The 9805-nt window shown below is 32.5% G+C and overlaps 2 protein-coding genes across 3 annotated transcripts; both read left to right on the plus strand.

Moving 5' to 3' along the window:
- Window positions 1-89: 89 nt before the first annotated feature.
- LOC126846844 (thioredoxin domain-containing protein 15) lies at window positions 90-3144 on the plus strand. Its single transcript, XM_050586661.1, has 6 exons — window positions 90-419; window positions 551-702; window positions 789-1049; window positions 1155-1357; window positions 1764-1894; window positions 2641-3144. The coding sequence occupies exons 1-6, from the start codon at window positions 368-370 to the stop codon at window positions 2862-2864; spliced, it is 1023 nt and encodes a 340-aa protein (XP_050442618.1). The 5' UTR covers window positions 90-367; the 3' UTR covers window positions 2865-3144.
- A 503-nt stretch (window positions 3145-3647) lies between these two features.
- LOC126846910 (SET domain-containing protein SmydA-8-like) lies at window positions 3648-9527 on the plus strand. Of its 2 annotated transcripts, XM_050586770.1 has the most exons (7): window positions 3648-3894; window positions 4612-5036; window positions 6031-6285; window positions 7152-7305; window positions 7867-8019; window positions 8609-8777; window positions 9025-9527. In XM_050586770.1, the coding sequence occupies exons 1-7, from the start codon at window positions 3727-3729 to the stop codon at window positions 9303-9305; spliced, it is 1605 nt and encodes a 534-aa protein (XP_050442727.1). In that variant the 5' UTR covers window positions 3648-3726; the 3' UTR covers window positions 9306-9527. The 2 variants fall into 2 exon arrangements, with proteins under 2 accessions (XP_050442727.1, XP_050442729.1); XM_050586772.1 differs by lacking the exon at window positions 4612-5036 and having other exon boundaries at window positions 9025-9525.
- Window positions 9528-9805: the final 278 nt, after the last annotated feature.

Raw genomic sequence — 9805 nt, forward strand, 5'->3', positions numbered from 1 at the left:
TTTGTGCTAACCGCAAAATGACCGTCAGTCTTTTTGGGCGGCAGTGTATTTCTCCAAGGCGAAAACCGACAACTAAATTGTAAAAATTGATATGATTTGATAACACAAGTTGCGGACATGCCTATTTATTTTGTCGTGGTGCAGGTGTAATTTTTAACTCTTACGTCGTTCGTAAATCTAAATTTATGTTTTTATCTTAAAAAAAGACAAATTAATATTACTATTTAAGGATAATTACTCAAACATTAGTTTTTTTCATTATTGTTTTTAGATATTTTAAGTTCAGTTTTTGGTTTATCGTTTGGTTTTGAAATGTAAATGTCAAAAGAATATTTTCGATTTTAAAACGTTTAACCGGAAAACAAAAATGAGCCTAACGCGATTAACTTTACTTTTGGTATTTTTCGCGCTAACAAGTGGTAAGCAATATTTATGTTACTTTTTTAATTTCTGAACTGTCTTGCCAATGTTTCTATTACTAAATTAACATTATCGATAAATCTTGTTGAAAAAATGGTAAAATTTTCTACTTCAACACAATCTGTTACAGCCGAATCAGACGAAAACTTAAATATAGATGATAGCCAGTTTGCACCGTTAGAACCGCCTGATTCACCAAAAAACACTACGTCCGTGCCACCACCTCAAATGACCGAACTTACTGAAATACAAGCTGTCAGCAATGCGATAAAAAATTTCCAAGTAAAAATATACAAGTTACAACATTTTTATTTATATTATTATTATTGATTTGATGTATTTGATTGTATGTCACGTGTGCTGTTTAGAAAAAACTGGAAGAAGAGCATAATTACCTACCGACCATGCAGGCTTATTTGACTACGAGTACTGCTAGTGATGGCGGCCAAGAGTTTAAACTCAGTTCGTTCTTATCACCAGTCCTGTACCCCGAACTCGTCACTGACACTACAAATTCTAGTCAGCCGTCTGTACAAGAACCATTATCGAATGTCACTGCAACCAATACTTCCCGCATTGTCAATTGTACAAATTATGTGCCGTTGAATTTGACAGAAGTTGCCACGGAGGTAGGTAATCTACACTATTGAAAGTAGCTGTTTTATTAAATACGTATGTGCTAAGGTTGTCGTCTGCTTAAGTGTCTTTTTTATTTATTTATTACTACTGTTCAGGTGGTCAATTCGACTAGACTCGGTCAAATTTTGAAGACTGATCCCGAGGTAATAAACCGTCATACGATGGGCACTTGCGCTCTGGTGTTGTTTTACGCTAAAAATTGCCAGTTTAGTTCGTTGGCTGCGCCTCATTACAACGTACTGCCTAGAATATTTCCACAAGTCAAGATGGTAGCGTTTAACGCTATATCCGAACAAAGGTTTGTATTACTTTGCGAAAATTATTTTTAAAGTCAGTTTACCATATTCTCAGACTAATTTGTTTGAAGAAAAACAAGTTTTGCTATTTTTTTTTTCAATATTTTTAGTTCCAAAAAAGTAATATTTTCGTTCTTTAAAAGTATACAAATTATCTGGTAAATATAAACCTAATAACGTTTCATGAAATTACACTTTGACCATAGTAAATTTTTAGGTTACTGTTGGATTAACATTTAACAGGTTTCTGAAAAATATTTTCATATTACTGTTAAATATGATATATGGGTAAAAAGTATTTTTTTTTACAGTTTTAACCCCTCAAACAGTTATTTTAATTTTATTTATTCTGTATTTACTTGATTTTTCATAACAAATTAATCGTTTTGTATTTTTGTTCCATTCAAGGTTCAACACAATGTATGGCATAACGGGTGTTCCAACTTTGATACTTTTTCATAATGGACGGCCAATAGCCAAGTACAACGGATCAGATTATTCGCTTTACGAGTTTACAAAATTCATCATTAGACATACTGGTAAAAAAATTAAATCTTGGGAAGTAAAATTTGTCTTTTTTATTTTATTTTTTTTCATACTTTCACAGTTATTAGTTAGTACAAATTTAATGTGTTTTTAAACTATATAACCCCATCCCTTTTGTGTTAAAACCCTATAAACATAAGATTTTTAAATGGTAATGTATATTGTATTATCTCAACTTTTTAAATTAAAAATAATTTGCTGAAAATGTTGACTAGTCGATAACTAGTTTTTCGATAATAAATTCTTTATAAAGTATTCATGTTCAAAATTTAGGATGGGAGATGGAGTTTGGTAGATTAATGCGTACAGATAAAAATAATACTACAGTTTACACTCCATCCTTCCTCCCGTTCTAAATTTTAAACTTAAATAACTTTAAAAGTAAATATCCTTAACTGGTTATCGATCGTTGAACAATTTCAGTAAATTATTCTTAATTTAAAAAGTTACTAAAATATACATTATAATAAGTGTTACCGTGTAAAAAGCTTAAGTTTATAAGAATTTAATACATAAGGAATGGGGTTATTATAAAAAATAAATTTAAATTGAGCAAACTATTAACTATAAAAGTTTAAAAAAGAATTTTAAAATGTCTAATATCTTATGAAATATTGACTGGTCTATAGTTAGTGGATCACCCTGTTAAATATTTTTTTAGTAGTATTTGAAGATTTTTATATAAAAATTTGTTCATGGTAATTTTATTATAATACAGCTTTTTATTCTCATGTTTCAGATCTGGCCCCGAACGAAAAAGTGGAAATCACGGTGACTGACTTTGTGAAGCCCGTGAATGGATTTGGCAACCGTGATTACGACTATTCACTTTGGCTGGCTTGGTTCGTGATAGTATTCTGGATACTGGTGTACATGGGAGCCGTGAACTTGTTGAAACGATTCGTGGAAGACATAAAAAATATTTGGCGCGAAGCCGAAGCTCAGCATGATCACGCTGACTAAATATTGTATGTTGTGTATAAACTACGTCCTGCCCTTGTTTTCGTTTTTAAGTTTTTGGTTGTATAATTTCGGTGTATTCTCGTTCTGTTATATAATTGTTGTATATTGTATATTATTTAATAATAGACCTATAGGTACTTTTTATAATATGTTTTAATGTTGTGATATTATTATGTATGCGGGCGTGTACCGGAAACTAGGTTAAGGGGCCTATTTGACACTTTGCAAGGACCATGTAAGTTGAAACATTTAAAAAATATATTTTTTTAATTTGAAACCACTTAAAGATGTACATTTTGATTAAAAGGACTAGTCTAGGTATGCTTTGACAACAAAAGTGATTAATAGCCATTTCCTCCCACCTGTCTTAATGTCCTATGGCTGGACCTTTGCAATGGTACAGAACATTAATACCTCACTCTTATCTGGCAGTAAATAAGTATCGTTAAAATTAAATTTTTTCATTACCAAAACAACCAACATCGTCACTCAGTTGCCATAGAAATTCTCAAATATTGGGCTTCACTTGGCCCCCTCGGAGTTGAGCTTAAAGGTTTTTTAGGTTAACAAAAAACAAAAGTTGACGTTCTTTTTCTTAGATTATGACCTTTGAAGCGAAAAAAGAGGACGACTAAACATATTTTTTTTTTTAAGTACAAATGTTGTAGTAAAATGTAAATACTGAAAGTGACCACTTTTCCAGTGTATATTTTTTCCCCACTCTACTTTGGCAACTATTCGATGTGTTTATTTATAGCCTATAGGTGGCTTGAAATAAATGTTAGTATTTAGTAGTGCATTGACTTCTGCAGCGAGTTTGCCTTGGTGTTTTATCTATCCAATTAAAGTAGATTTCACAAAAATGTCTAAGATTGAAACCGAAATACGAAATCAAAATAATTATCGGTGTGCCGTTTGCGGTGTGGCGGCCAACAATAAGTGTGCGGCTTGTTCGTCGGTATCTTATTGTTCCAAACAACATCAGAAGTCCCATTGGAAAGTACACAAAAACGAGTGCATATGTTATGAAGTAGGTACAATTTAAATTGTTTTTTTTTTAATGTTACTTCTCGTTAACGATGGGCACAAGACCGGATTTCCAATAAGAGTATTGTCTAGGCTTTAACTTAGGGATGTCAACCTAGAAATTTAGTATTTACTAGGTACTATATTACATTTACCCTAGTTAGCGTAGGCTACCAAAACTGACTTATATTCTAATTCTTTCCCAAATATCGGATGAATAAAACCGTTTAAAAGTGATGTAGTATTTAAATGACCTATACACTTTTTATTTAATTTTTTCGTCTGTAATATTAATCCGTTTGGACATTTTTTAGAAAATATAACAAGACTTTTTCTACGCTCCAAGAAAAAACATTGAATCATGGATATGTTTTTATATTTCATAAATGCCCTCCCCTTGCTTTTACTTTTCCTTCCAAATCATCAATTCTGGATTAAATATAATCTCTTATCACTAATCCCTTATCAGCTGTCTCTTATCAAACGTGACGGATTTCGTGATGCGAAAATGTCGACGGAAATTTCGGATTGACTCTTGTCTCTTAGTAAAAAAAAAAAAAATAATAACTTTATATTCACGTTAAAACTACGTGTACTTCACATGCAAATCTTTACGGATGGACATTTTAATCGGGGGGGGGGGCACCGTATAAATTATAATATACTTCGCCTAAATAACAATTATTACCCTAATGTATATAATATGTAGGCATGTATATAGGTCCTGGACGACCCGCGACTAGGCCGCCATTTGGCCAGCAAACGCACTATTAACGCTGAGGATATAATTATACGAGACGACCCTTTGATCGTGGGACCCGCGTTTCCGACAACGGAACCCGTGTGTATTAAATGCTTGAGAGATTTAAAAAAAACGCCGGTGGTATCGCTGTGCGAGCAATGCCTTTGGCCGGTGTGCCCTGCCGAATGCCAGCCGTTAAAATGTTTGTTTTCTCACCGGGGAACCGAATGCAACGTCTTGGCCAGAGCGGCCGAGACGGTGGCCAAGTCAAACGAGTACAAATACGAAATAATAACCCCATTGCGGTGTATCTTATTGCAAATAACCGACAAAAACGATTGGCGACGTTTCCTCCAGTTACAATCGCATCTTTCACACAGAGGTCCCGAGTCCGAAGTATACGAGTGAGTATATAAAGTTGTCGTTTTGTTTATTTTACATGAATAATATTATGTTTTTTGGCAGATCAAAATCCGTCCCGTTGTTTATTTTATTACAAAACGGGTCTAGGTTAGGTTAGGTATATAGGAAGGACTGGTCCTCGTTGGCAATGCGCATCATCCTGTATATTGCGCTGGAGTAATTAAATGGTGGTGCTAAGTGAAGAAAGGATGGAGAGTATGATAACGAAAACTAAGAGCTTTGGAATTTACTGGGCTAAGTAATTCAAGACAGTCGATAAACCCCTCGATCGACTTCAGTAAGAATGCTCGATTCGCAAGACCACGTCCATCGGCTAATCACTGGAAACCTAGTCTATTAGAATTATAGGCTCGTGGTCGATTTTCAGATTAGGAATAGAAAATTAAGAAATTTGCGTTGCACTCTTTCGATCTGGCTCTTATTACTTGCATCTGCTATCTGCTTGAAGTCACAAATCTGTTTTTTAAGGCAAGTGTCTTTAGAACCCCTTACAACAGGATGCTTCAATATGACCACGAAAGCTCAACTCGTTAGCCAATGCAATTCAAAGTTCCTTGACCGTATACCAACGTGAACGAGTGAGAAACCATACAATGAGTAATCAAACCCCACAGGCAAGCAATTGCTGCAGAACATCATTGAACTTTAGAAACTCAGCTTTAGCTTTAGGAATTCAGGGTAGGTACCTGAGTCAAGTTACAGAAGCCATAATGAAAAACATAATGAAATCGAATAGCATTTAAAAATTCACCTGTAAAACCACAAAGACCGACCTGATTTAATACCTTTCAAACTAGCAAAACCGCACTCGACTTGAGTATTAACATTTACTAGGATGTAATAAGATTATAGTAGGAAAGTAGAAGGAGGGGGTGATACGTTTTTATGTGCGGGTGGGTACCATAAAACATAGTCATGTCCATATGTTTCTCTGGAAATTTTGATTTACTTTAAAATAAATTATTTGTTTCGTAGAGAAATCAACGCTATTTGTAATCATTTGAAACATACTTATTTGACCACTTCCGAGTTAGACTCGTCCGCAGAAACCATACACAAGGTCTGTGGAATATTGGACGTGAACTCTGTTGACGTTCAACTGTCCGGAATCAACTTGACCGCTGTATATCCGGTGGTCAGTTTATTGGAACACAGTTGTTTGCCGAACATCAGATTGTCTTTCGACGAAGCTGGTCGAGCCTGTGTGTACGCCACTAGAAAAATAAACAAGTAAGTACTCGTTCAAGGTCACTCCTGACATTGGAATAGTATGGCAGCATTGTCTGGTAAAGGATGACTTTTGGAAAAACACCTTATATCATTTAATCAATAGAATACAGTAAAATACTTCAAATGATAATCATGTTATTGCGTTGTAAGTCTACTTAAGAAATGACAATATGTCATCGATTTTGCAGTCAATTATAGTAAAACCAGTATCTTTCCACTTTCAAAACCATTTAGATCCGGTTTGGTTAAACCTAATTTATAGGACCTGAAATTTCGTTTGATTTTCAATAGAACGAGCACAAATTTTTAATTTATAAAATGTATTTTAATACATTTGTCATCAGTATCGACCAAGAAGTCTATTTTCGACACATACCTTCTTTATAAAAAACCCGAAGACATTTGTGTTAGCTTTAAATTTGAATAGTTGGCTAAAAACCAACTATAATAATAATTGCAGTTAGCTAAAAATAAAAATTAACGGTCATATTTTAATTAATTATTTAGGATTGACAGTTATTAGCATATAAATCGATTTTAATTATTTTTAATTTATACGCCATTTAAATGGCATTGTTCGCATAAATAAAAAATCGTACAGCGAATATACTTTGTAAGGTTATAAAAGGAAAACAAAATGACTCGTTCCCATTTAAAATTTGAGAAAAACGGTAAAATATATTATATTTGGTGCATTTTTCTGTTTAGCACTTAACTTTTTCTCGTTAAAGGCGTGGGAACTGTTGCTTAGATGTCGGCTCATAACATTTTAAGCTACAGAATGTTGCATACAATTTTCATCATTGTAAATAACTAATTCAATGGTAAGTATTATTACTAAATATTTTTGTTTTTTTTTAACTTAGGGGTGAACATTTAAGTACCATGTACACAAATGCTTTATGGGGCACGCGAGGGAGACGAGCTCATCTCATGGCGACAAAGTATTTCAGTTGTAACTGTACAAGATGTTCTAGTAACACGGAGCTGGGTACTCACTTTAGTACAGTTATATGTAACGTAAGCTTATGTGACTACATAATCTTATTGCATTAATCGATGAACTGTTTAAAGTGTGTTGTTTTTAATTGGGGATGGGCAAAATACAATAATCTTTATACAAGTATTTTGATGGTACATAATACTTTCACACGAATTTATATCGGTAAACAATTGATATGCAAGTATGTTAGTAATTATTTTAACACGAATAATATGTCTTATAGTTGGTGTCTTATGATCAACAGATTCTCTTAGCAAAATAATATAATTGCCAATAACTAAATATATAATGTAAACGTAATTTATTTTGCTGATATTATGAACGGAATATATTAAATACTATAAACGAAAATCCGAAAATTTTCTTTATCCTATTTTTCGCAATTGAAATTATTTTACCAAAAAATTGGCGAAAAAGAAATTAGTTAAGCGTTTAATTAATAATACGAAAATATTAGGACTTTAAATACAAAATATAAAATACTGAAATACTGAAAATTATTTAAATACAAGTATTTTTCAAATACTGTCCATCCTATACTATATTTGTACTCAAGTAATTTGCAAAAATATTTTCAGGCAAAGGACTTCTGTAAGGGAAATCTTACACCGACCGATCCTTTGAACGACTCTAGCTCGTGGGAATGTGATCGATGCCCAACGACTGTGTCGTCTGATAGAATAGACACTATTATTGCAGATTTAAGTCTAGTTGTCGACGAAGCTCTTCAAGTAAGGTTTTTGAATTGTTATTCTTAGTAGATCTCAAGGGTTTTTTTTAATTGAAAAAAAAATAATAATTTACTAATAACGAGTTTATCAAAATCAGGGTTCGAATTTAACAGTTAAATTTTATTTAAAAAAGTAAAAGTTATACTATTAACTTTTATTTTACAAAATAGAACCTATGAACTTCGATTACATTACTGTTTTATGTGCAACAAAGTGTTTTAAACAAGTTAACAATTAAAAATTACTTTTAATTAATTCAATATTTAAATAACTATTAAAATTAAAATTTTCGAAACCGTTCTACTTAAGAATCATCCAAATATTATACTATCAATTAAAAATGTTTTTAAAGAAAATATTTTTTTTTTGAAAATAGCCTAACCTTAAACAGTACATAAAAATGGAATTCAAAGTGTAGTAACAAATAATATACATACACTACAATAAACATTAATAATTTATTATGGAGTTGACATAATTAAAATATAATTTTTTTTTTAAAGAGGAATATTATATTAGGTATTATTTCTAATTTAAATGTTTGCCATTATTTAGTCACAACACATTTGCCAATTTTTTAATTTTTTAGAATCCAAGTATTACCTTGTTGGAAAAGACTCTCGAGAAATTGACTAATTTTGTGCACTCCAATCATTATTTGTGTTTTAACATAAAGCACACGTTAGTACAAATGTATGGTCATTTGCCGGGTTACAAACATTCGAAACTTAGTGCAGAACTATTGGAAAGAAAATCAAGTACGAAAATTCAGTGATTAAACCAAATCTGAAAACCCTAACCTAGCCTTACCGCCACCGAACAACATAAGTATTTATACAAATAATTGTTCTGCGTGAGGCAAAAAATCTTACGAAGTCCGCTCTAAAAATATTATAATTTAAAAAAAAAAACTGGTTTCATAATGAAAATCATAACCGACATTTGATTTTTTTTTCAGTTTTAAACGGCGTTAATTAAATAAATAACGTTGTTTTCGATTTGCAGAACTGTGCCGGGAAATGTTTTTCGTGTTGAACGTCATCGACCCTTTGTACGTACGACTTAACTTGTATACTTCGGTGGTGCTTCACGAACTTCACCAGGTCCTGTTGGAAACGGCAAATCGCATGTCGAAATCGCAGTTTGAAAGTAAAGGAATGATCGACGAAGCCAAAGTGCTGCTGCTCAAAGCTTTGGAAATGCTCGAAAACGAACCGGATGGGTCGCCCGGCAATAAACTGTTGCAAGCTTATAAATCCAGCATGGACAATAGTGTATTTGCTTAGAATGTGACCACTTCCATTGTTGTAATTTGTTTGCAAAAAAAAAAAATTCGAAATTATTTAAACGTTTTTATTTTTGCCATCATCGCCCCTTCCTTATCACTTGAATAGGTCAAAATCCAAAAAAAAATCGTCATCGAAACGTTTTGTTTTTCATTAAAAAAAAAACTGAAAACTGCATCCACAATTGCATATTAGGTAATAATTTTGATTTTAGACATTTAGTTGACCCGAAATCCGAGTACACACTAGATGGACAATTTTTTAAAAATGCCACAAATAACGATAACGACTCGTGATTTGGCACAACATTTGTATCACTTTCGGTGTAATTACCTAAATAAAGTTGTTTTTTCTGTAACAGGTCAGGTTAATACAATTATTTGGAAATTACCATTTTGTGGTGTCACATTTTGTGGGTGTTAACCCCAAACTTCATATGGAGATAGCTGATTTTTAAAGGGTCTTTTGTGTTTTCAAAAAATAAATTTGTTGAATATCAT

Source organism: Adelges cooleyi, unplaced genomic scaffold (genome assembly GCF_023614345.1).
Source record: "Adelges cooleyi isolate 19-005CV unplaced genomic scaffold, UGA_ACOO_1.1 ACOO_flye_CR_arks_rails_tigmint_CR_PRNA_9, whole genome shotgun sequence".
Classification (NCBI taxonomy): Eukaryota; Metazoa; Arthropoda; class Insecta; order Hemiptera; family Adelgidae; genus Adelges; species Adelges cooleyi.

Excerpts from the sequence above, each read along its gene's own strand:
- LOC126846910 (XM_050586770.1), top strand. The coding sequence starts at position 3,727 with ATGTCTAAGATTGAAACCGAAATACGAAATCAAAATAATTATCGGTGT. Across the intron at positions 3,895-4,611 it reads ACGAGTGCATATGTTATGAA|GTCCTGGACGACCCGCGACT; the intron begins GTAGGTACAATT and ends GCATGTATATAG. Across the intron at positions 7,306-7,866 it reads TTAGTACAGTTATATGTAAC|GCAAAGGACTTCTGTAAGGG; the intron begins GTAAGCTTATGT and ends AAATATTTTCAG.
- LOC126846844 (XM_050586661.1), top strand. The coding sequence starts at position 368 with ATGAGCCTAACGCGATTAACTTTACTTTTGGTATTTTTCGCGCTAACA. Across the intron at positions 703-788 it reads ATGCGATAAAAAATTTCCAA|AAAAAACTGGAAGAAGAGCA; the intron begins GTAAAAATATAC and ends TGTGCTGTTTAG. Across the intron at positions 1,050-1,154 it reads TGACAGAAGTTGCCACGGAG|GTGGTCAATTCGACTAGACT; the intron begins GTAGGTAATCTA and ends ACTACTGTTCAG.